General features: G+C 41.9%; 1 protein-coding gene and 1 long non-coding RNA gene across 3 annotated transcripts in view; one reads left to right on the top strand and one right to left on the bottom strand.

Moving 5' to 3' along the window:
• The window catches only part of LOC116830472 (uncharacterized), a 39,057-nt gene extending 18,463 nt beyond the window's left edge, over positions 1-20,594 (bottom strand). For both annotated transcript variants that reach the window (XR_004375009.2, XR_012655810.1), the window contains exons 1-3: positions 20,523-20,594; positions 10,540-10,653; positions 4,971-5,162 (exon numbers count right to left, since the gene is read on the bottom strand). This is a non-coding gene — a long non-coding RNA (uncharacterized LOC116830472). The remainder of the gene's footprint in view (positions 1-4,970; positions 5,163-10,539; positions 10,654-20,522) is intronic.
• Positions 20,595-20,646: 52 nt separating this feature from the next.
• Positions 20,647-24,547, top strand: NKX2-1 (NK2 homeobox 1). The gene is made up of 2 exons (XM_032789985.2): positions 20,647-21,169; positions 22,348-24,547. The coding sequence occupies exons 1-2, from the start codon at positions 20,803-20,805 to the stop codon at positions 23,016-23,018; spliced, it is 1,038 nt and encodes a 345-aa protein (XP_032645876.1). The 5' UTR covers positions 20,647-20,802; the 3' UTR covers positions 23,019-24,547.
• Positions 24,548-27,399: the final 2,852 nt, after the last annotated feature.

The raw sequence follows: 27,399 nt of genomic DNA, 5'->3' as shown, positions 1-27,399 counted from the left end.
GTTAGTATCCATTTGGAACTGTTTTACATAACCAGTGTTTAGTCCAATATGAAAAGCCTGCAAAAGGAGAGATGCATTAGCCTGAAGTGTTAGAAGCACAAATACGGGAATATTTACTTGATGAATAAGCCTAAGTGATCATTTAAAATAAATAGCTCCATAACCAGGAAAAGAGCAGTCTAAGCAAAACATTTACATGACATTTCTCCAGAGGAGAAAAATTAACTAGATGAACCTGCAGCACCTGGTTGTCTGCCCCCATCGACCATTGCTGAAACTGAAATGGCACTGGAAAAATATAATTACATCCATTCTTGATTTTAAGATATGCTTCATTCAGCAAAAATAATTTATTCTAAGCCTATTGGGCTCTAGTGAAGTGGAGTTGATAATATTTACCTACCTTTAGAAAGTGCTTTGAGCTCTATGGATGAAAAATGCTAATTAGTTTTATTAGTGTATTATTATATGTGTGAACAGTACATCACCTGATCAGAATGGTGATGGTGATTGTGAAATGCTCTGGGGGGATTAGAGAGGCTACAAAAACAGAAAACCCAATAATAACAGGGAATTTCCACTATTTCCGTATTGATGGGGCACATGTCACCTCAGGGTGCAATGCAGAGATAAAATTTCTAGACACCATTAATTACTGCTTCTTGGAACAGCTAGTTCTGGAATCCATGGGGGGTAATTCTTGATTTAGTTCTAAGTGGTGCATGTGGTCTTGTCCAAGAGGTGAATATAGCTGAACCACTCTGTAATCGTGACCATAATCTAATTAAATTTAACATCCTTATAGGGCAGGAAATATCAAAGAAACCCACTACAGTAACATTTAACTTCAAAAAGAGGAACTAAATAAAAATGAGGAGGATAGTTAAACAGAAATTAAAAGGAACAGTCACAAGAGTGAAATGCCTACAAGCTGCACGGAAACATTTTAAACACATGATAATGGGTTATCCCAAATAAAAAAACAGTGGGTGGACCAAAAAAAAAATGCCTTCATGGCTAAACAACAGAGTAAAAAAGGTGATCAGAGACAAAAAGACATCTTTTAAAAATTGGAAGTCAAATTTTGGTGAGGAAACTAGAAAGGAGTATAAACTCTAGCAAGTCAAGTATAAATGTGTAATTAGGCAGGCCAAAAATGACTTTGTATCAGTCTTCACTGCAAAGGATGCGAGGGAGATTCCCACACCTGAGCCAATCTTTCAAGTGACAAATATGAGCAACTGTCACAGATCGAAGTATCAATAGAGGAAATTTTGGAACAAACGGATGAATTAAATAGTAATAACTTACCAGGACCAGATGGTATTCACCCAAGAGTTCTGAATGAACTCAAATATGAAATTGCAGAACTACTACCTGTGTTATGTAACCTAACACTTAAATCAGCCTCTGTACCATGTGACTGGTGGACAGCTAATGTAACACTGATTTTTAAAAAAGGCTCCAGAGGCGATCCTGGCAATTACAGGCTGGTAACCCTAACTTTAGTACTACGCAAAATGGTTGAAACTATAATAAAGAACAGAATTATCAGACACATAGATGAACATAATATGCCTGGGAAGAGTCAACACAGCTTTCATGCCTCACCAATCTGTTAGAATTCTTTGAGGAGATCAATAAACATGTGGACCAGAGTGATCCAGTAGATACAGTATACTTGGACTTTCAGAATGTCTTTGAAATGGTTCCGCACCAAATGCTCTTAAATAAAGTAGGCAGTCATGGGATAAAAGGGAAGGTTCTCTCATAGATCAGTAACTGGTTAAAGGATAGAAAACAAAAGGTAGAAATAAACAGTCAGTTTTCACTGTGGAGAAAGGTGAATAGTGAGTCCCCCAAGTATCTGTACTTGGACCAGTGCTGTTCAACATATTCACAAATGATCTACGGAAACAGATAAACAGTGATATGGCAGTGTTTGCAGCTGATACAAACTATCATGAGTAATTTAAGTCCAACGCTGACTGTGAAGAGTTACAGAGACAACTCACAAAACTGAGTGAGTGGGCAACAAAATGGCAAATTAAATTCAATAAATGCAAAGTAATGTACATTGGAAAACATAATCCCAATTGTACATACAAAATAATGGGGCCTAAATTAGCTGTTATTACTAAGAAAGATCTTGGAGTCATTGCAGTTAGTTCTCAGAAAACATCTGCTCAATGCGCAGTGATAGTCAAGAAAGCTAACAGAATGTTAGGAACTATTGGGAAAGGGATAGATAATAAGATATAAAATCTCATAATGCCACTATACACATCCATGATACGTCCACACCTTGAATACTGTGTGCTGTTCTGGGAGCCCCATCTCAAAAAGATATAATAGGATTGGAAAAAGTACAGAGAAGGGCAATAAAAATTATTAGGAGTATGGAACAGCTTCCATATGAGGAGAAATTAAAATGACTGGAACTGTTCATCTTAGAAAAAAGATGACTAAGGGGGGTTATTACAGAGATCTATAAAACCATGAATGGTGGAGAAAGTGAATAGGGAAGTGTAATTTACCCCTTCACATAACACAAGAACCAGAAGTCACACAATGAAATTAATAGGCAGCAGGTTTAAAACAAACGCAAAGAAGTATTTCTTCACACAACGCACAGTCAACCTGTCGAACTTGTCGTCAGGGGATGTTGAAAAGGACAGACATATTTCTGGGTTCAGAAAAGAATTAGATAAGTTCATGGAGGATAGGGGCCATCAATGGCTATTAGCCTAGATGGTCAGGTATGCAACCCCATGCTCTAGGTATCCCTAAACCTCTGACTGTCAGAAGCTGGGGCTGGACAATGGGATGGATCACTAGATAAATTGCCCTGCTCTGTGCATTACTTCTGAAGCATCTGGCACTGGCCACTGTTGGAAGACAGGCTGCTGAGCTAGATGGGTCATTGGTCTGACTCAGTAAGGCCATTCTTATTTTCTTATGATTTTTTTCTTGTTTTCTTAATAAGATGTATAAATACATATAAATGCATTGTGTTCTGGAGGATAAATAGTATTGAATGCTAATTAGAAAAATCATCCACCAGACCACAGTGCTTTTTTTAAACAGGCGTAACAGCAGCCTCTTTAAAAGGGAAGGAAGCAATTCCTGCAAATAGTGAGTTCACCATCTGCACAGAAGAGGGCTGAAAACTGAACATTGTTTCCTAGGTAGCCAAGAAAACAAATCATATATAAGAATTCAGACCTCTGACCACCTCTGAAGGGGAAAGCTAATGGAAACAACACCTCATTGGGGACATTACTGCATATCATAACCCATCAGTGACCCTGCGGGAAATGAAACTGAACAGAAACAGAGCTGCATGCAAGACAGGCACTGCCATTTTCATCTCTGAGCCATCATGAAAACAGTCTAATTGGACATAAAGAAAAGCAAAATAAATAAACATCATAGGGAAATATTTTCAACCTGCATAAAAAAATCATGAGTAAAGAGAGACAAAGGGAAAGTCATTTGTTTATGGCCATTTGCAATAAATCCAGGGTGTTCTATGAATAATTCAGCCAAGGAAAAATGAGAGAAATCAACTCCAAGGGTTGCATATTCAGCTAGATGTTGTCCTTTGGAAGGAACAAGTCACAGAAAGCATTGTATCAAAAGTTCATTAAACAATTCCTCCAGAAGTCAGAGTTCTCAAGCAACTAACTGGTAAAGACTTCCAATCTTCTTTATTGCCCATTTTGTCTTATCAGGAGTGTATTTGTCTCAAATGGCTGGTCATTCTAATTCATGGTTATGTATGATCCTCTACGCCATGTTTCTTTTGTAGTGAGATGGGGTGGGGATGTATGTAATATTTGTCTGCTACCTCAAAGTGATGTTTCTGAGTGGTACTTTTGGTGGTCCCTAATAGGATGGAGTATTCGTATTCCACAAATACACTTTTTATTGTAACAGAACCGAAATGCATCTTTTAAAAAAACATATGCATACATTATGGGTTTTTTTCAGGGCAAGCATCAGAGGCTGGGTGCAAAATCTTGCTTTCTTTGAAGTCACATGCCCTGCCCATTGCCCATTCTAGTTGAGCTCTGGACAGATTGCAGGGGAAGGCAACCCTTTGCAGGCCAAGACATGGCTTCATAGTAATTCTGTGACGACTATGCTAATACTGGAATAGGTTCCCCAGCCCTATAAGCAGCCTCCATGGGAAGGAGGATGGAAAGATTCATGCAGATGTGGATCCCTTGGCTCACCCTGCCCCTTCTCACCTATGTCCCTTTTCCATCAGCCCCCTGTGCACTACAGGCAGGAGTCTCTCAGAGACTGATCTGTATGTAACATGGAGTTGTGCTCTCTATCCACCTTACACCCTGCGAAATCCTGCTTCCACAGGCAGCAAAATTACCCTGGTTCTACTATTAAGGGAGTACATCAGGGGAAAGACTTGCCCCTGAAGGGCATAAGCCTGTTCATCCTTTTAACAAAATATCTGTTTTCAGAGGGGAGCCCTAGAAAAATAAGGCCTGACCCACATAGGTCTTAATACAAACAGTTGAAGGGGGTCCACCAAACTGAACTTTGGGGGAGGGAAGATCTCATGACAAGAGATAGCAGCAATGCTTCAGATACCAGGATTTAATTTATTCCTCTCCCATATATTTCTCATATGACCTTGGGCAAGTCACTTATTTCGCTACCTTCATTCATATTTGTAAAGTGCTCTCAGATCATGGAATAGAAGGTGATGTGTAAGTTCAAAGTACCCTTCCAAAATAATGACAGAGGTTGAACCAGCTTCAGGATCAGGGGAGTGGAAAAAGGGCTTAGAGAAACCTTTCCCTTTCCTTAGGCCCTGTGCCAAGTGCAGCTTGACTTGACACAGGGATCTGGTACAATGATCAAATCTGGCTCAACAGACATAAGCACTGTTAGCTCGGGTTTCTACGCTATCTGTTCATCCAGTGATAATAGGTAAACAAGTTCACCTAAGGTACTTGCTTGCTTCTGAAGACAATGTTATTCCAAAGCAATGTTGTAAATGATTTATTCCGGATCCAGTTGTGGAAAACAATGCATATATAATTACTGATGTAGGTGGCAGTCAATCTTATCCTTCCATACGTCAATGCAGGACATTATCTAATTGTATTACCTCAGCAGCCTTCTTTGCCTGGAACCTGAAATAAGCAAGACATATAAAATAATGGGGAAAGAAGTAATTACAGGATAAAGAAACTTAAAAACTATACAATAGTCAAAAAATACCTTAATGGGCTATTACAATGGGTAAACTGGCTCTATAAAGATAGCTAACCTTCTTCAGGATAAAAATTTCTACAGTGAACTTGTAACCTGAATGAACCCAATGATACAATTAGCTTTATTTTAAATACATAATATAAGGTTTCATTTATTACAGGGCATAGCTGAGTAAAATTTTTCATTTCATTATCTCCAACATCCAAAGTAATTAAAAAGGTAGTCCTGCAACATGGAGACTTTTTGGACTGGAATGCTAATCATGACTACTATCTGAGTGTAAAAAATATATACCTGTCAATGAAGACATGTTGTAATCCTAATGGATTTTCCCCCAAAATTCTAAAGTGCTATTCTCCTTGGAAGAGTGATATTTATTTGCCTCAATGACTTCTAGTTTGCATTTGTTCAGTTTTCTATAAAAAATATGCTTTTTTTCTAACTGCCAATTCTTCAAACTCAGTTTGAGGTTGGAAAGCCAAGCTGCATCTTTCTTTCCAGCTCATCAACACCAGTGAAAAAGATTCTGCAAGCCATAATCTGTCTTCCATTACATCTATGAAATACCTTTGTTAACACTCAGTTGGAAGGGATTGGTGCTACAATTAGAACTTAATTAACAATTGATGCACAAGCTGGAAAAGAATCCTGCTCACTCTCTCAGACGGTATCTGTGTTCTGTACTGATAGCAGGAGTAAAAACCTGTTTTTGCCACTAAAATAAGCAGATGGGTCTCTGAACGGGGAGCAAATTTATGGAGTAAGATGATGATGCTAGTTTACAAAATTGTTTTTCAGAGTAGAACTGTTCTTTGACTAAGAAAAAAAAATCCCTTGTCTTGGGGCCCCAGAAGGAAATAGGCTTTACAACTGAGTTCTGCAGTACTAGGTGATTTCTCTTCCCAGGGATTTATCTGAACATTTGCTCCAGCTTCCATTTATGTGGGGTTCACACCTGGAATTTCATTTCATAGTACTCTAGTTTGGCATGTTTTCTTTGTCTTCTCAGTGTCTGAGTTCATTTAGTCCATCTTTTCAGTTGAATACTTTTTTAAATGTTACTTCATTTTTTTCTCTGTCCGTTCTTCTTACATCTCACTCAGACACCACACTCACCCACCCTAGTAATAAGCTTTGCACAAATGCCTACAAAGATAGACAGACAAACATCTCTCCTTTCTCTTCAAACCACTTTTCTGATTCTACCTTGGTCTTTAGTGTCTCTCTTTTCCCTTCAGTATTCTATCTCTTCAGCACAGCTGTTGCTCGCATCTCTGAAAGGCTGACAACATTCATTCAGGTGCCTAAAGGCAGATTTAGATGTCTAACTTTAGGCATACACATTTGAAAATGCTGGCCTTTAATTTTTAGTTAATTGAAAGCCTGTAATCTCTAGGTATGAATAGTTGGTTGGGTCTTCCAAATCTATCTACTGAAACTGAATACAACCGGCATGATCAGTGCTGATTTCTAACCAGGAAGGTGACTGATGTATCCCAAACAGATATCCTGAGCACAAGCTTCCTCTTTTAGAAAAGCAGCAAAGAGTCCTGTGGCACTTTATAGACTAACAGATGCATTGAAGCATGAGCTTTCGTGGGTGAATACCCACTTCGTCGAACATGCATCTGATGAAGTGGGTGTTCGCCCACGAAAGCTCATGCTCCAATATGTCTGTTAGTCTATAAGGGTACGTCTACACTGCGGGATTATTCCAATTTTACATAAACCGGTTTTATAAAACAGATTGTATAAAGTTGAGTGCACACGGCCACACTAAGCACATTAATTCAGCGGTGTGCGTCCATGGTCCAAGGCTAGCGTCGATTTCCGGAGCGTTGCACTGTGGGTAACTATTCAGTAGCTATCTCATAGTTCCCGCTGTCTCCCCCGCCCCTTAGAATTCTGGGTTGAGAGCCCAGTGGCTGATGGGGCAAAAATCATTTTCACGGGTGGCTCTGGGTAAATATCGTCACTCATTCCTTCCTCCAGGAAAGCAACGGCAGCCAATCATTTCGCACCCTTTTTCCCTGGATTGCCCTGGCAGATGCCATAGCACGGCAACCATGAACCTGTTCAGCTTTTTTTTTTTTTACAGTATCTTATTGTACTAGGTGCCGCGGACAGGCGATACTCCAGCACTACCAGCGATCTTTGCTTTTGCATGATAGCACAGACGGTTATACGTCCTTCTGTACTGTCTGTGCCTGTGTAATTGGCAATGAGATGGACGCGTTATCTGTCTTCTGTACTGTTGTGCTATGGATTGGTGCCCTGGCCTGAGATTGGCCGGGGCGAAAAGCAACTGGGGATGATTCCCCAAGTCATCCTCCTTTATGGTTTGCTAAAATAGAGTCAGTCCTGCCTATATAAGGACAATGTACTACAGAACCAGTTGTATCAGAGAGCAGCAGCTTGCTCGTGTCAGATCCTGCAGAATGATGAGCTACTGCCATTCACGGGGGGTGTCCCTGCACAACCCGCACCAATTGCTTTCCTCCTCCCCAACCTCTTGGCTACCGTGGCAGTGGTCCCCACATTTGTGTCATGAAAGTAATAAAGAATGCGGAATAAGAAACAGAGACGAGGGGAGGCAGTCCTCCAGTTGCTATGGCGTCCAGGCGGGACATTAGCGGTGCGGGGGAGAGAAGCCCAGCATGCACTCCTTGACAGTCAGGCGGACAGAATCCTTTTCTTTACACAAAGGGAGGGGTGATGGACTGAGCCCGTTGCTGATGAAAGACAGTTACCAGCCGTTCTGTACCATCTAACTGGGAATGACCGGGAGTCTTCTATTTTTACCCCAGGTGCCCCGCCCGACCTCACCTGAGGCCAGCAGGGCACTCACAGGTTGATACAGGACGAGTTACCAGTCTACTGCACCTCTGCCCACCAGGCTGGGAGAGAGCGGATACCGTGCTTCACTGCTGCAGCATCGCGTCCTACCCAGCAGCATGCAGTAGACAATAGGGTGACTCCTGAAAGAATCAGAGAAACAATTTTTTCCCTTTCTTTCACGTGGGGGTGGGAGTAATTGACCGAGCTATTCCTGAACCACGACGGGCACATGTGTTTTGAACCACAGGCATTGGGCGCTCAGCCAAGAATCACAAATACTTTTGAGAGACGGTGGACTGTGGGATAGCTGGAGTCCTCGAGTATCCCTCCTCCGCTCCATGAGAATCCATTTGAGTCTCTGGCTCCGTCACACTTGTCACGCAGCACTGTGTAGCCTGGAGATTTTTTTTTCAAATGCTTTGGCATTTCGTCTTCTTTCGTCTGTAATGGAGCTGTGATAGAACAGATTTGTTTCCCCATACAGCGATCAGATCCAGTATCTCCCGCACGGTCCATGCTGGAGCTCTTTTTGGATTTGGGACTGCATTGCCACCCGTGCTGATCAGAGCTCCACGCTGGGCAAACAGGAAATGAAAATCTAAATTTCGTGGGCCTTTTTCTGTTTACCTGGCCACTGCATCCAAGTGCAGATTGCTATCCAGAGCGGTCACAGTGGTGCACTGTGGGATGCCGCCCGGAGGCCAATACCGTCGATTTGCGGCCACACTAACCCTAATCCGATATGGTAATACTGATTTTAGCACTACTCATCTCGTCGGGGAGGAGTACAGAAACCAATTTAAAGAGCCCTTTATATTGATATAAAGGGCCTCGTAGTGTGGATGGGTACAGCATTAAATCGGTTTAACGCTGCTCAAATCGGTTTAAACGCGTAGTGTAAACCAGGTCTAAGCTGCCACAGGACTCTTTGCTGCTTTTACAGATCCAGACTAACACGGCTACCCCTCTGATACTCTTGTACAAAGTGATAGATGGCAGCAAGTAGTGTTTAGCAAATGGAGCTTTCCATAGCTCCTCTAATTCCATTTCCTTCTTTGGTCGAAACAGATTAATTTGTTTCTCTGTCAATTACCTAAATCAACACTAAGAGAGCAGAAATAGCCAAGAAATAAAAACAAACATCATATATGCAGAAAATGATTTGATACGCAAAATAACCACAACTGGCTCATGAATTATGGATTATGTACTATTGTAGGATGGGCCCCCAGGTGGATGAATATAATGTGCATAACGATATTACAAGACACTTGTAAAAAACTGAAGGCCACAGCTAGTTAAATGGGATGTGTATTTTTGCTTATGGCTAGTACCTACCTACCTATATGACTGGAATGTAGCTAAACCTACCAGCACAGTATCAGGAGATCAGAACTAGTTAGTTCAGTTCACTGGAGTTGCAACCCCTGAATTTCTAATTTATTCAAACCTAAAGGCTCCAAGTACAATGTCACACAAACACTGTAATGTAATATACGCCAATTTCATAATGCTGCATGTGCCAGATTCTTACGCTGTTGGCCTGCAACCAGCTAATTGAGAGAGTGATGGAAGGAGAATGGGGAGAAGATTCAACAGGGGCAGGGGAGAAGGCAGTACCAACCATGAAGAGGCAGAAAAGCTGTGAAAGAGAAAAACAGCTGAAAATGGAGCAGGTGGGACTAACACAAACGACAGAGAGGGACAAAGAGGAAGGGAAAGAGGTGAGAAGACAATAGAAAAGAGGGATAAAGGAAAAACAGAACATGGAGATGTAAAGGATGAAGAAAAAAGAGACAGAGAGAAGAACAAAGTGGGCAGAGACAGTGGAATAAACAAAAGAACCAGGGTAGATACTAGTGTGGCAATAAAGACTAAGAGGAATGGAGAAGCTAGTTCATTTTATGTATAGAAACGGGGGGAAAGAAAACAGGGTTCATTTCAGAGATATGTTGAAGCAGGACAGCATCCCATTTTTGCCCCTTACCTTAGGTCAAATCAGTTTATTTTCTCCCACCACTCTTGTCATTCTCCAATGCCTTCATTCCTGGAGGCAGTGTTTTTTGTCAGAGGCCACTAAGAAACACTGTGTCTCATGGAATACATTTTCTTTGTCATTCTGTTCTTGTGTCTCAGCTGCCTGGATTTTCTGTTTTTGCTTCCTTCTATACAGTCTTTGATCTCTTCTCTCCCTATTTTCATGGTAAATTTTGAATAATGTAGAGGAACTAGGGTAACAGTGTCACAAGTCATTGTAAGTGTGGCAAAAATTATGAATATTCATTGTAGGGTGACCAGATGTGCTGATGTTATAGGGACAGTCCCGATATTTGGGGCTTTTTCTTATATAGGCTCCTATTACCCCCCATCCTCTGTCCCAGTTTTTCACACTTGGTCTTTGGTCACCCTAATTCATTGTCATTTCTTCTTTTATTTCAGCTAATTGCCAAGTACTACCTTGGAGGTCTATTGTGTAGGGCTCCAGTCTGAGTTCACCTGTCCAAATCTTTGAGTCTGACCACATTCCCCACTCTTCCTCTCCAGACCCCTCATCTGTGAGAAGTGATGTCCCTGTGGTATGGGATAGAGAAGACAATAGAAAATAAGTTAAGACATAATGCAGCAGATTCACCAAAACACTCTAAACTACTTTGCACCACTTTAACAATGCAAAGCAGCAGTAAATCCATGTTTTATCAGCCAGTTAAGCCAGATTTATGGCTGTTTTCTATCTTTGGATATGCGCAAACAAGCCAAAGTGTACCAGTGATTTTAGCCCTAAATCTTTATTTGTCTGAAAGCCCACAGAAGGACATGCTTTCTTTGTAGACAATGTCTGCTCTGCACCCTAAAACTCTACCCAGCATTTCTAATCAAAGTTCATCCGGCTGGCATCCATTCCATTATGCCACCTGTTCCCTCACTCACTACTAGCACAATAAAACTCTGAAAATGTCAAAAGTCATGGAAAGTCATATTTTTTAAATAAAAGTCATATTTTTTAAATAAAATATGATAATTCTGTAATCCATGACTTCATCCTTATTCATCATGCTCTCCTCAAACACTCAAACAATCCCACCAGCCCCCTAACTCAATATTTAACATTTACTTTTACTCAACATGAATCATGCTAATATTGTTTTTGCAATTAATTTCCTGTTTTAAAATGATAAAACAAAGATGGTATTTGGAGAGAGAGGTGAGATCTTTCTAAAATTCTACAGTATAGAATATAACCTATAACAATCTCAATGTATTAAACTTCTGAGACATACAAGCAGGAGAAAGCTATATATAGCGACTTAGCAGAAAATCAACCTTCAGGACAGTCTTCCACAGAGAATCCAAAACTAGTAATAAAATGCCTCTATACTAGGGTGCTGGGAAGTTGTCCACAGGGAGAAGAACTCATGGAAATGAGCTCATATGAAGATTACACAAATGTTAAGAGGTTACTGCTTAACATTATTTAATTTACTAAGAAGGGAGAGTAACAGGTGACAAGACTGACAAATAACCAGCTTTGGGAGCACACCTGTCCTTCACTCAACTGCTAGAGTAAAATAGTGGTTGGAGGAGACTTTTCCTCTCTAGGTCCATCCCCTTCCAAATTATTGTTTCTTGGGAAGGGGAGTGAGATAAAAGGAAAAATTTCAGTTCAGTTGGCCATATTCTTCTTCCTATCCACCAGATCCAGTATATTTGGGTCATACAACCATTTTACAAATTTGCTCTGATTAACTGAATGTCAGCCAGCTGGAAAATATCAATGCTTGTGCTAGGATGTTGGAGGATATGCAGAGTAACAGAGAAACATGGCCACCATATTACCCAAAGAGTAGATCCCTATGACAGGGTACTCCTAAGAGCATCTGAGAGGGTTATGTTTTACAATTCACCCACCTCTATTTATAGCATAGACTACAGAGGTTCTGCTCTCATATAAGCTTGCAATGACTTGACCACATGTACATCCTATTAGCATTATGTCACTTAGCTCTATGATCTTGTCACATATCAATAGAAGAATAACCTTGAAAATTTATTGTATGATGTAAATCCCTCGGAAAACTAGGACTTAAAACTAGGGCCATTAGTGTACAAGAAGCAGAACTACTGGCAAGAGGAATTTGTTTCTTACCAGAGTGTTGTGTCTCTCTCTATATATCAATAGTCAGTTAACAGAAAACTTGCCAGGAGATGGTTTTCAAGAATATTTAGCATTGTTTAGGGGCCAGGTAGTAGGACCAAAAAAAGTTCATTCTTGTTGGACACTGCAAAGAGCTTCCTTTTGTGGAAGCAATATATGTTAGCTTTGAACAGTAGTTACCAGTTCTTCTATAAGGCCTGACCCTTAGGGAGGGGGAGATGCATTATGTCATGTCATGGGGTGGGAATAGCAGCACGTATGCTTGGCCATATGTGTAGGGAGCAAAGGGGAAAGCAAGGAAATCCACTGTTAGGCAGAAGACATTTTTTGCCACATGGATTTACCAAGAGCACATTTTGAGAATATTTTACTGGCTTGCAGAAATGAACATTGGAAACAAAGTATAAATGGTCATAGGTTAACAACCTCCTCCTTCTCTTGATCCCTGAGCTGATCTGTACCAGATATTTGAGGAGGAAAAGACTTATCTCTGGTTTGGAGATTGAGCTTTTTGAATGAAAGAGAGTTGAAAATAGAAAATTAAGGCCAAGCAAAATCAAAGGATCTAACCCTTTCCTACAGATCAGGAGAAATATCCAGAAGGCGCAATGCAGAGTGTAGGCCATTATCACAATTATACATGACAACTGCTTCTCAGTTTTTATCTTGAGCCACAATTTGTTTAAGGAGAATTTAAATAAAAAATCATCCCTAGTGAAACAGGGGTGCTGAAACAATTTTTCTAGTGGGGGTGCTGAGAGCCATTGAACCAAACTGTAAATCCTGTATATAATGGAGAAACCACTTCAAGCCGCAGTGTACTGCAGCACCCCCTAGTTCCAGCACCTATGCAATGAAATGTATTTGAGAATGGTCAAGCAAGGCCTCTGCCTTCATGTCTCCGGAGTGCTGCGGTTCTCGCCGTGGCCAGTAGCGGCTGTCATAGATCGCATCAATTGGAAGCACCCGCAGGAAGCAGATAGTCCTACTACATCTTTCCCTGGGCACAGAGGCGTAGCGAGCACCCTCTGTACCCTCCGACCGGAGGGGGTCCCGCAAGGAAGGGGGCCCCTAAAATTGGCAAAAAAAATGAATGCAACGGTGAAGATGGTGTCAATATTCGTGAAGCGTTTGTTGGTTTTCTTAATGTTCATGATACAACTGGCGAGGGCTTATTGGAAGCGTTTCTTGAAAAGGCAAACAACTTAGGAATAGACATTGCTGACATGAGAGGCCAAGCTTATGATAACGGCGCAAATATGAGAGGAAAGAATAAAGGAGTTCAAGCCCGCATGCTAGAAATAAATGACCGTGCCTTGTATGTACCATGTGGCGCTCACACTTGGAATCTTGTGATCTCAGCATTCTTTGTTGCTACGGCCCTGCCTGGGCAGGTCGGAAAATCCCAGCATCCTCCAAATTGCACTGAATCCTCTTGAGCACAAATGTAGCATCCGTCTTTAACACGTCTGTACTTACCACAAAAACTACTTTCAGATACAAAGGCACAGTGGGAGAACTCTGAGCTTTCCCTCTGAATTAAAGCTCCCTGAGGATCATCGCCCAAGCAACTCTTTGGTGGGGATGGAAGGGAAGAACTCGGGGACATTGCTAGAGAGCTATTGCTTGATTGTTCAGAAGGAAATTATAACAGGTCAACAGTGAACGAGTCCTGTGGTCGGCTTCAGCTTCTTTTCTACTGCGATGACAAGTTTCGCAGGGATCCATGTAAGATTGTTTGGGAGTCTCAGATCTGATCAGTGTAATTAATGCTTTAGCTAGAATCGTTCTTTGAAACAAAGAAAATAGTTCAGTGTGATGGCAAATCAGCAGGTAACAGCTCTGAAGGTGGATCATAATATATAAACGACAAGTGTTTGAAGGAACACTGGCAGATCTAATTTGGCCTCCATTTTAGTTTATATAAAAAAAAATCAAGTTCTGCAACCACAAGATCAATAGAAATATTCCTATTACCTGATTACAAAATGTCAATGGAAAGAGATTTTTTTTAAAACGATCAAACATTCCCGTTTCTGAGAGCACTTGCCATCCAACCCTTGCAGCAGCCAGCTCCTGCACTGCAGCTGGGGAGCGAAATGACCTCAACACCTAAATAATACTGAAAAGTGACAACTGACTGAAAATAAAAAGTAGTTTGCGTTGTCCCAGCTGAGTAAAGTGCGAAGGGGAAACTGTGCAGTGCTCAGTGACAACAGACATCGGATTGTTTTCATTCTTTCCGTTTTAAATAGGCTAAGATGTTGTTGGTAATACAAGGAAGGCACTTTCTGTTAATGCAGACTTTTAAACCTCAGCATCCGTGCAAGAAATGCAGAACTTATTGTCTAGTTTTTAAACTTAATCATATTTGAAGTTAAATACTTTCGGTAACTGAAGAGAAGAAAATATCTTTTTAAATTATAAAATCAAAACTTGCTCACATTATAACCAATGGGACTATTTGCCGAAGCAAGGTGAATAAGTTTAGCCACTAAGTCTTGAAAAAAAAAACAGTCAAACAGACAAGGTCTCTTTTTCCCCTCCCCCACTTCCCTCCATATTCACAAGCTTAATTAAAATCAACGGAGATCTGTGACCAAAAAATAGACACTTAAATAAATTATTTTGGTCCTGCGCCTGCTCTCTTTCATTCACCCACTTCTTAAAGCAAATATATACCTATTGGCAACTTTCTCCCTTGGTTTTCATCCTAAACTTAACTGCTGAAACATAATCCATTTGGGAGCTTTATCCCAGCGGGCCTGGGAGGTTTTGCACACCAGAGTTTTAATCCACAGCGGCTCTAAAATGTTTAGTGGTCTGGCAAATCTAATTAACAGTGCTGCGGGGGGGGGAGTTTCCTCCATTCTCTGCTCAAGCTATATACCACTCCAGACTAGGGGTTGCAGGATGGCTCCCCAGAACTGCCAGCATTTGAAATGATTAACGAGGAAATAGCTTAGGATGGCAGTTGTAGGATTTTTTTTTCTGAGATGAGTTCCTAAATATAGGGTCTTTTTTTAAATAAAATCCTTCACAAATGCGGGCAACAGCCCTCTCCCCTAGAGTAATAACCCCCCTCGGATCCTAATGTGCCAAAGCTGTCCATAAAGAACTGATCTGTGCAGACTGCAAGGGGCTTCCACTCAGCCCTTGATTCTCGGCTGGCGTTTCTCCCTTCCCTCTCGTCGCGTGAAGTTCTTCCCCCTTCTGCAAAGTGCATTTTAGGTAAAGGGCATGTCAGTGTCTCCTGGGGACAATCCGTAACGGCACAGCAATGCGGCACCAGCACCCCGGCCAAATCTGTCCTAAAACAGAGGAGACTCTCGCCTATAAACACTTCCATCTGCATAAAATAATGGTCCCTTCCAGCGGTCTCTGGGCAAATGACATAGCAGGAGAGGAGTCAGAGCCCTGGGCTTTGGGGCAGAGGATGGGCACTGAATTGTAGGATAAGCGTGCTGAGGCCGAGGTGGGGAGCCCACGGAATCCTGTAACAAACACTGAGAGCGCGGTGCAAGATGAGCATGAGCCTGCAGGGTGGGGCCAAAGGGGACTCTGCATTTGGCCAGAGCAGCTCTTGGAAAGCCACAGGTTATCTCCGGAGCCCGCACCCAAGAGGCACTGTAGAGTCCAGGCTCAAAAAGGCTCGTTTTCCTACGGAGCCTCATCTCTTGAGACGATGAAGTGAAGGTTCCCCTTTCGTTTCCTCGGAACTCAAAACCCGGGCAAATTTGGACTCATTCACTTCAACCCGCTAGACTTTCTCAGGGCTCATTGAAGTAACCAGTGGAGTGAGACTTTACGACAGAGGGAAAGATGTAGATTTTCCCGCTGGTTCCTAACGACAGTTCCTCCCATCGGGGCAATAGATTTCAAGGGAGTATTGACAAGGTGTGTTTGTGGAAAACAACCTTTACTTGCACGAACACCCATTTTCATCTTACCTCTCAGGAGCAGCTGACTGTAAAGTGCTCTAGCAGTGTTCAGTTACACTGTTTAAAGCGCTCTCTCACCGTTCCTTTTTTTCCTGCTGTCCATATTTAATTTGCTCAGATATCTGGGCTGTGGGAGGGTTATTCAATGAGCAGGCAATATAGTAACAGGAAGTCGCCTCTAAAGACTGGATCTGAATTTTACCTTTATTATTAACTCTTTTAAACTAAGCAAAGCTCGTTTAATGGCACTAAATTATTATTACACTGCACAGTAATAATGATCCTTATACAGATAACAGAACATCCCATTACACTCCGCAGCGCGCTATGTTGGCGGTGATTTCCTATTTCCACCACTCTGTATGTTCTAAGAGTAATTATTTTGATTCTTCTTATCCAATGTTACCTATGAGGGCAAAACGAGCTAATTCACTGTTCTACTCGCTCATGCATTGATTGACTCGGGGCTGTCCCACCAAAGTTAATCACGTCTAAGCAATGAATCTCGTTCGAACTGAAAAACGTCAAGCGCCTTTCCTCCCAAAGGCAAAGGAAACTTCCCAGAAGATGCGCACTTCCCGGAAGACACTGACATCTATCATTCACGGACAGGTCGGGAATTGGCTAAGGTGTGTCTGTTGCTTTGTAAATCAAAGGGTAAATTGTACCGACCTTACACAGCCAGCAATGTTGTGGAGCCTACACAACAGGGACTTAAGGAGGTGGCTTTGGCTTTTTCAAGTTATGATTTCAAAACCCGTTGTGGAGACACAAGCACCCTGTCAGGAAATTCTCCGACACCCTTTTGTTGTAAGTGTGGTACTCGTTTGAGCAGGATTCACCAAAGCATTTGAGCACGTGCTTAATGTTAAGCACGCGAGAAGTCCCATTGAAACTTGAGTGCTTTGCTGAATCGGCTCCTTAGTTTTCGCTGCGTCTACGTTGGTTCCGCTTCCACATGAAAAACACCTGCAGAGCGATACATTTTCGTTCTAAATGTTAAAAAAGTGAGAGATACTCTTCTTGATTTGACATCAAACAACGTTAAATCAGTTAAACCAGACGCCGAAACGCTCAGAAATCTTTCCCCTTCCCACACAGAGAAATGTATGGACATTCTGCTTTTTTCCAGCCCCTGGATTGACTGCCTAGACTAGTTCACCTGGTTCCCATCTGGGAGGCATGCTAGCAAGTGTTTAAAAAGACACTGTTAAATTTGGAGAGCCCTGAGTTGCTCCTTGAGTTCCTAGCCCCTGCAATCCAGCTGATGAGGAAAGGCGCTGTGGTTTTGGTGGCACCGTTTGCATTGGGATTGGCACCATTTGATTGACAAAGCCTCCCATTCTTCCACATCTTGAGTGTTATCAAACGGATTGTGTGGGGTCACAAGCTATTGAAGAACCGTCCGCGTAGCCGCAGAGAAGAGAATAAAGCATTCTGCAAACACAGGGTGCAGACGGTGGCATTCTCATGAATATGCTTCCAACAGGCGAAATGCATTTCATCTATCTTCTTCCTCCTCCTCCTCAGCATTTCCTTTTAACTCAAGCGCTTTAGTAGACCGCATCACCAGGTAAAAGAACATACCGCTGCCAGGCAGTGAGGTAGGATCAAACACGGAGTTCGGCAAGGCTGGATTTCAACTGCCCTGAAGGCAGCTCTCTCAAAACTAAGGTCGGAAAGGCCCTTTGAAAACAAAAAACAAACTTTCCTGATAGTTGCACAGGAAACTGAAAACTACCCTGCTGTAATTAACTTGGGTGGCTCAGTGATAGCATTCCACTAGGATAACTCATTTTGCTAAAAAGTGTATGAAAGTCATATGATTTGCAATAAACAATCCGTGTGTGTGTGTGTGTGTGTGTGTGTGTGTGTAAGCTAAATGACAATGACAAAAAGCGAGTTTTATCTTCATACATATCAGAGACGCAGGACACATACAACATTCACATCAACTTTCCTTTCCATGATACAGCGCAAAGCCACCTCCGCACTGATCCGGTTAATCTAACTGAGGAATATTTGGAGGCCATTCGTTCGAATAGGAGGACAAACAAGAATGATGAACCAGAAATTTTTTGAAAAAGGAATAATTTCAGTACATTAAAACGGCACACCTGCACCAAGACCCACTACTGTAGTGTATGCGCAAAATTACCGTCAGAGAGGAAGCCCGCGCTATATTAAACGGGCTATTAGACATTACTCGGAAAGATACAGGTTCCAGTGATATGTCGTAGGAAAGGCAAAATACGAGGATTTTTAGACGCGTCATATGCATAGCTAATATCCTGAATAGGAAATATCCTTTTTCCTTACCACTAACAATAACTTTTTGCAATAATTAATTTGGGATTAATAATTGAGTGGTTTTGGAATTAGGTAAAATGTAATGTAAACTCCTTTCAAAAATATATTATTCTTGCCTGCATATGCTGCAGAATTAGTATTTTTCCATATACTTTTATGTCCTGTTCCTTTGCTAATGTAATAAAATACGGAGATTTGTGTGGAAAATCCGGGATAAAAGCTTCGCATTTTTAACTGAATATTCTCATCAACGATAGCATTGAAATAAATATGTAAAAAAAATGACAGATTACTGCAATTATCCCTTGGCAAAGCCAACGAAGGAAATGCTCCAAGTAATTAGAAAGACGAACTAAAGACGTGAAAAAGAAAACAGGACGTCTCCAGAGCAGACGCATTTCTAACCAAAAATTATTCTTCCCAGATTAAGATGTGCTATAGGCGACACAACAGACTCACAACGAACCCTCTTTTCGATACTAAGGCTGGAGATAACCTGGTGCCTAAAGAAGCAGTTGAACTGATGCAGAGGAACTGATGGCCTGACTGAAAAAGAGTTCCACCGATTATATTTGGGTGGAAAAGCTCACCTCTTGCAGAGCTCTAAAGTATAATCAAGGCGCAGGCTTACACTTGAAGGATGTTAATTCTCATATGGAAACCTACTTTCTCCTAAACCGTTTCTTGCCTACTGAATGAGAGCCTCCCAATTGAAGTAAAATGATCCTTATGTCTAATATCAAGCACAGTCACAAAGCGACTGGCCATTTATGCTGCCACTTTAGACAAAGATATTTAGTTATTCCCGGGTAGCAAGTGCACTTTTGCATATTTAAGCAGGAACAAGTAGAGTACAAACATATTTACAAGTACAATTATTAAATAGTCATTTGATGCTTTAAAGTCACTAGGTTAATTGCATCTTTGCTGCAATTTTCTTAATATTCAGATAATCCATTTATTAAATTAGTTCCCAATCCTTTGGGCCAGTGTGTTAAAATTCATGGAAGGTTTTTCGTTGTGTTCAGAAAAGACACTGAAATGTGTGATTTGTAGTTACTGTAAAAGTTGGAAGATTCCTTCAAAGTATTGGCAATAATCTGAGTCACATTAACTATTCGAGACATATATATGTATTAATATGAATGGACTCTACATTTACTTAAAACTAGATTGGGCAAAATACAATATCACACATTTCAAGGAACCAAACCTTCATTGGCAGGATGATGGACCAGATGACCAAACAGGTCTTTTCCATCTCTAACTTCCTTGATTCATAAATAACCTTAGAAATCATCTTTAGCGGTGCCATAGGAAGCCTCTAACACTGCTCCTACTAGAAAATGGCAAATGACATTTTGTTTGAAGATATTTTTCAACAATCTGTCACCTATCATTACTTTACATATTTGCAAGCAAGCTTCCATCTCTCTTCAAAGTAAAAAGTAGGCAAAAAGATCTGATGATTTAATAGACAGGAACCAGGCGCTGATTGTGGCGTTGCATTTGAAGACTTATTAATAACATATGCTATAGAGAAACCTGCTCTGCAAAGGTTGTTAAAATGCAGGTGCTGTTCACTAGTCAGGCTTTATACCTGACAATCTTTTGGACATCTCTAGGACCCTTGGTATTGTGCGATGCCCAGTGTTGGAAATGGTGCCTGAGATATGAACGTTAGATTCTCAAAACTATTCTAGAGAGATTTCTCCTTTCAATGTTTCTTTAAAGTCTAACTTGGTGGGGAAGGAGGGAGTGAGGGGGGAAGCGAGGGGAAATAAATCCCTTTGTTCCATAATGTTAAACTCTATCTAGCCTTCCCGCACAAAGGCTGAGGCTATAATGTTAGGAGTCGGAATAGAATTGTAAGTAATTTCTCTTTAACTCAGCAAATTTGTCTTTACAAATGCCATAAAATTCCCCACTCATAATGCTGCCACCCCAGAAGAATAAAATAAAATTACTTGTGCTCGCGAGGTCTTTAAAAAAAAAGACATTAAAAATCCTGACAAGTAAAACTTAAAGGTGTTTACCTTGTCATCAGCATGTAAGCTAATTATCTTGGGCAAGATGTAGGATTCTATTGTCTTGTTGCTTTAGTGCCTATGCCCCGCCTCTGGTGGCAGCCTAAAACCTGGCGTCTGGCTAAAACAAACGAAAGGCAGCCCTGAGCCTCCACTCAATCCAATTAAGGCGGACTTCGTCCACTCGGTTACGTGTACATCCAACAAGATCGGCGTTAAGGCAACACCAGAATATTTGGCAAAAAAGATTTGCCTCCCCTTCCCCCTTTTTTTTTTCAGCCGCCGAATCATGTCGATGAGCCCAAAGCATACGACTCCTTTCTCAGTGTCTGACATCTTGAGTCCCTTGGAGGAAAGCTACAAGAAAGTGGGCATGGAGGGTAGCAACCTGGGGGCTCCCTTGGCAGCCTACAGGCAGTCTCAGGTTTCTCAGCCAGCAATGCAGCAGCACCCCATGGGCCACAACGGGACAGTGACTGCTGCCTACCATATGACAGCGGCAGGCGTCCCCCAACTCTCCCATACCGCTATGGGGGGCTACTGCAACGGCAACCTAGCCAACATGGGCGAGCTTCCACCTTACCAGGAGACCATGAGGAACAGTGCTTCAGCCACAGGATGGTACGGGGCCAACCCGGACCCCCGCTTCTCTACAAGTAAGTGAGCCCCGTAACCAGCGGGGGAAACTTTACGCACAGCTCCAATATAGCGACTTGGAGAACCCATGTACAGAGCGGGTTTTGGAACGAGGGGAGAGGGGGAGTAAGGGGGGAAAGTGGCTTGAAGTCGAAGCCAGGTCAGCCCAAAGAGCTGGATCGCGGCAGGGCTGTCTAGGATAGATACGATCGGTATTTTATTTTTTCGGCTTCCCAGGCTCCTGTCCTGTTTTAGCTCTTTCTCGATAGCCCCTATCTCTCGCTTTCCATTTCACCCCCAGCTCGGGGGTTGCTTCACTGAGAGGGAAGGTGGTGTCTGGCCCCAGTGAGCCAGCACTCCCTTGCCGAAGAAGAACCGACGGGGGAATGCCCCACAATAGGAGCGATTTCACTGTAGGCGAGGAAATATTTGGGTGGCTGTGTCCTTAGGGGGGGGTCTCTTCCCAAGCCTCCTGCAATAAAACCGTGCAGATAAGGGCGACAGAGAACGGAGACGCGGAAAACATTTTCATTAGGGCAAGGAACTCGTTTAAATACATTCAAACACCTCCCAACCTAAATTCCGAATAATTCGCAACTAAATCGACCCCTCAAGCTACTTATTGACCTATCGTGTCTCAGCCCCCCACATGCCTGCTTAATACAGAAGGTGGTGGAAGGGGGAACTCGCGTGTATTCGTTTAATAAGGCTCTACGGAGCGAGATGTTTTCTTCTTACGGAAAGTGGTTCGAAAGGGTTGTGAGACCCGTTTGAAGGTGGAAACTTGTTGTATGTTCCTAGCACTGCTATTGTTTCTTCTCTTTCGCTATGTCCAGCTCTCGGATAGCCCATGTTTGTACATACTCAGTTACTGGTGAAGGTTTTGCTCCGTATGACCCCCTAAGTGTTTGGAATAGTACAGAGACGGGGGGGGGGGGGGGGAGAAGCATAAATCGTTATCAAACTGTTTCCCTGCTAGTAACACAGCGTGCAGCGGTACACGGCCCTGCCTGGCTCGGTGGTGGGCCAGTACCAACGCAACCGGCTTAGGTGGGGTTCGAATAGATTTTGACAGGGAAGGTGATTAATCGGGGAGAGGATCTTGGCTTTGGAGTCAATATTCCAAAAGCGTTTCTCGCCCAGGCAGTCCTGTGCCGCTAACCTTGTTGCTTAAAATGTGTGATCTTCTTGATTTTAGTATCCCGCTTTATGGGGCCGTCTTCTGGAATGAACATGGGCGGCATGGGGAGCTTGAGCTCGCTGGGAGACGTTAGCAAGAGCATGGCACCTCTCCAGAGCACTCCGCGGAGGAAACGCAGGGTCCTTTTCTCCCAGGCCCAGGTTTACGAGCTGGAGAGACGTTTCAAGCAGCAGAAATACCTCTCGGCTCCGGAGAGAGAGCATTTAGCCAGCATGATACATCTCACTCCGACTCAGGTCAAAATCTGGTTTCAGAACCACCGCTACAAGATGAAACGCCAGGCCAAAGACAAAGCTGCGCAGCAGCAGATGCAGCAGGACAACAGCTCTTGCCAACAGCAGCAGTCTCCCAGAAGAGTGGCGGTGCCTGTGCTTGTAAAGGATGGCAAGCCCTGTCAAGCCGGCTCCAACACACCGACGGCAGCTCTCCAGACCCATCAGCAGCAGGCAGCTGCAGCAATCACAGTGGCTACCAATGGCAACAGCCTGGGACAGCATCAGAGCCACCAGCCGAACAGTGCGGGGCAGTCTCCAGACCTGGGACAGCACTCAGCCAGCCCTTCGTCTCTCCAGAGCCAGGTCTCCAGTTTGTCTCACTTAAACTCTTCTAGTTCTGACTATGGCACTGCCATGTCCTGCTCTACCTTGCTCTACGGTAGGACCTGGTGAAAGGATTTTTTTTTTTTTTTTGTAAAGAAAGCTCAGAGGCGCCCAGTCACACAACTCTCTGCCCTGTTCAAACTATTTTATTTTTATTTTTTAACGAGCGGTTCTTTGAGGAACCCCTAACACAGAAGGACAGAGAGTGACTTTTAGGTTGTTAAATGGGTATTTAATAAAAACAAAATAAATCATGGAGCAGTTGCAGAACGGAGCCCATGAGTGGTCATGATCTGAAGGCTTGGATTTCAAATGTACACTTTGCCAGCGAATAGACCTTGCATGTAAATATAGAGATTCTCGGAGGGGAGTGGGTGGGCGTTTCCCCCCCAAAAAAACCATTCGTGTCACCCAGACAAAAGGAAAGGCCCCCTTTCTACTCCCCTAGCCCAGCCGCCAGGGCCCGCGGATGGAGAGATTGATTCGTCACAGCTTGGCATTTTTTTTCTTCCCTTACTTTCGGTGTGAACCTGTAGCTGTATAATGCTGTCAAAAGTTGGGCTAACCCCATAGTTTTTAGTAACCTGTATATTTTGTTGTAACGAAAAAAAATACAATCAACCAAATCAAACCAAAACACACACTCGATCTTTTTTATGGACATTGGACGATCCGTGTAAATCCTTTGGCAGTTTGTTATTTCCGCACGTCTCCTCTTTCTGTTGTAAACTTATGTAGATATTTGGCTTAAATATAGTTCCTAAGAAGCTTCTAATAAATTATACACATTCCAAATATTCTTTTTATTATTATGATTATTTCCCTTGGCTTTCCCCCATAGATCTCTCTCCCCACCCCCGAAAACATGTGAGGATGCTCATAAGTACTGACACTAACAGCAAAAAGGCCCAAATTTTGCGCCCGTTGAAGTCAATGGGGAAGTTCGGCCCATTGGTGTCAATGGGAAGCGGGATCAGGCCCATGGTCTGGAGAAGTGATAAGCGAATATACGTGATAACTATATTCATGTTTTATATAATGAAGGAATCGAGTCAGAATTGATTAGCCAGATATCAGACTAGGGAGCCCACAGCACATGGCTGGTTATTCATAGAGAAAGGAAAATATTCCAGAAGCAGTCACTGCAATTCCAAAAGGCATTTAAGAGAAGTTAAATGTCTAAGGTTGTTAGAAATAAACTAACGACTGGCCCACTGACAGGTTAGCAAATGCAACCGTTTTAAAGCGTGTCCAGTTTTAATAACTTGCACAAAGATCATTTCTACCAAGTTTTATGTACTTGTATTTTAAGGAAAGTACAGTCACCTTATTTATAATCAAAATAAAATGGTAGTTTATTGTGTCCGGAGTGTAGTTTGAATTAACTTTTTTTTTATAAATCTGTATTTCATTTTACACACACACAGGCGCAAACGCATCACTTCAGCTTTTTCCTGCAGCTTTCATCCTTACAGAACAGGCAGGGGAACTACTTTGCTGGGGGCGCGTTTCGTTTTAACGCAGATTGTTTTTGCTTCGGTGGCTGGACTAGGCTGTAAAGACACAGGTGAAGGGGGGGAGAGTGTATGTTTGTAGCTGAGAAACAGACGTGCATGTGTTAGTGATGTAAACACTATAGGGATTCAAGAAAGGTATGTGTTAACTTCGGTGTAAATAGACAAAGTAGATATTGTGAAATAGCTTTTAACAAATATATTAAATCCACAAGCCTTTTGGCCCATTATCCCTTTTCTGAGTGTAACTGAAAATCCAAAGTGCCCAGTGTTAACCTATCCCATCAAGGACCTCAGACCCTAATTTCCTCCAAATCGCCATCTTAGTTGTAATTTTCCCTCCGATTTTTAAATTAAAACGCAGAACTAAATCTCATAATTCAAAGATTTCTGAAACGCTGAAGAATCAGGAACCAGTGCCTGTTATTTGAAACGGAGCGAGAAAGGAGTTAGCCAGGAGTGGAAACAAGCGAACAAATCAACAGTTTTTGTAGCAGCGCCGGAGGTCTCTCAACATCTTCGATACCCTTGTGTTACTGAGAGCTTGAATAAGAAAAAGGAAATCGAGTAAAAAGATTATCGGATCCTTCTGTTAAACTGGAGGACATCACGTGTGTCAACGGGAATTTCAAGCCCCTCGATTTTCATAGTATTCTGTAGGTTGATAGAGGAAGATTATCAACTGGGCTAGAACATATTTTAATGTTACTTTTTTCTGTATTACCCGAATATTAATTTCAGATGTATAAGTACACGTCAAAACTAGCATTCAGAGAACCTAAACTAAGTGCTCGGTGCTGTCATTTAAAATAGAAATACACGGGAAAATTGGTTGGAATTTCTTTGAGGTGTTAAACTTCTGTTCTTAGGTCCTGGCCCAAGGGGAGATCTGTGCATATTTAATACTATACATTTTTAGTAGGTCTAGCTCCTCTCTCCCGATGTTAAAGAAATGCTATGCTTAAATCGACATTTGCCCTTTCTTGGGATTTCTTTTAGAGTCCTTCCAAAAACGAGTACTTTTCAAATGCGAGGGGAACTAGCAATAATTGGAAAATCCTAGAACTATTTTTATGGAAGGGAGAACTAAAGTTGACATGTTTAGTGTGGAACCAGCTAGCGACTTAACAGAACGGACTTTGGGCAATAAATGAATTTTATTGTATCTAGACAACCTCATAAACACACACTTGGTGGTGGGTGTAATTACTGTAATGGATTATTATGTACACTGGCTTATCTTTCTTAAACTAAATTTAGTTTCGATTAAATAAACTCGTTTCCACTTTGTCTGATGTCGGCTTAGTTTAAAGTCTGTTTACTTGTTCCACAGAAAGGTGAATTCATCTCTTTATAAAGCACTAGAGACCAAGCAAACACAATTCAAACTGTATTTACATATCAATCAGGAGAAATGCAAACAAACTGCCTGTTTAAGAAATTTATAGTTTTTTTATGACACCGTATTATTAGCCTTTTATCATAAACTTCTTTGTACAGCCAGTCACGTCTGCCATTACGATCAAGATATTCCAATGACTTTTAAAACATTTTAATCTAAAATATCCCTTGAGTAGACTCGCGGGAATTGACCCACTGTATAGCTTTCCTAAATTAAAATATATGCTACTATGTAAACCCTTGCCTCTTCCCATGCCACTGATTTTCAGTCGCTTGTTAATCAATGCAGAACTCGAATAATGGGAAGTTAAAAAGGCGGGGGGCGGGGGGAGCTAGAACAGTGATTAAAATCTTTGAAATGATGGAAGAGAAATACGTTTCCAAAACGTCTCCGATCACATATACAAATCAGACCACAGGCACCAAATCTATATTTTGTAGTTAAAGAGATCTAATAAAGAATGGCTGTTTCCTCCTTCCGCTCCCCCTGGCACTGCCTATAGATGTACGAGATTTGCTGAGGGCATTTTTTTCCCTGATGTAAATAGGAGTTCATGCTTGAGTGCCATGAAGTGTGTGGATGTAGTGGCACAGCAGGCTGGAGAAAAAAAATCAGGGCTTCGCCATATTTGCTGTTCGGTATGAACGCATTTTTGTTTCAAACCAACGTCCTTTTACCACCAGTAGCTGATGAGTCTCGGAAAGAAACACAATCAGAAGGATCGCCAATCTTGGGGTCTGAGCCAAGATGATATTTCTATTCCCTGCAGTCAGAATAAGAAGCAGTGCAGGGATGATTATTATACACACGAGAAAACCAATCGGGATGCTAATCTAGATGCGTATTGCCTGCATTTTGGTTCAAAAGGCAGTTCAATATCCTAATACAGTTAGTTGTTTAAAGTTCAGATCCCAAACAATGTAATTTGAGACAGCTCTAAAAATGACACCACAGAAAAAAAGTATATTAGCAGTTTTATTGCAGACAGCAGGTAAAAGGGCCTCGCTGGGGAGTGAGCTCTATTCTAACTACTCATGGCGACTGCTTTTACAAAGGGAACTTGGAGGTAAACACTGAATGGCTCCTGAAGAATTTCAATCCTTTCATGGCAATGTTTGGCGCAAAGTTGACACTATCTTTCTATCTGACCAGCTTGTTCCTCTTATGATTCCCATCGAAACTGCCCCCTCCCCCAACAAGTATATGGTAATATTGCATATATGTATCAAATGGGTACAAAGATAGAAATATTGTCTTCTATGGCAAATTGATGATTAACACGAAATGAGATCTGGTTGTCTCTGGCTGCAAGCACATTAGGGATCAGGTAAGGTCAAAGCTTTATATATTATGTCTTTTTCTCTAAGGCTTCTGGTCAGTTTCGGATAAAGAAAGTGAGTAAGATGCGTTGTCATAAAATTAAATTAAAATACTATTTAATGCTTAAAGTAACTGAGCATGCCGAAAATCTAAAATGGAAAACTTTAGTTCTGAGATTAAAGCTTAGATTTAAAGGTTCGGTTCTTTTAAAAAA

This window comes from Chelonoidis abingdonii, chromosome 4 (genome assembly GCF_003597395.2).
Source record: "Chelonoidis abingdonii isolate Lonesome George chromosome 4, CheloAbing_2.0, whole genome shotgun sequence".
NCBI classification, from domain to species: domain Eukaryota; kingdom Metazoa; phylum Chordata; order Testudines; family Testudinidae; genus Chelonoidis; species Chelonoidis abingdonii.
Note: the sequence above shows the minus strand (reverse complement) of the source record. Positions and strands in the feature narration are given on the sequence as shown.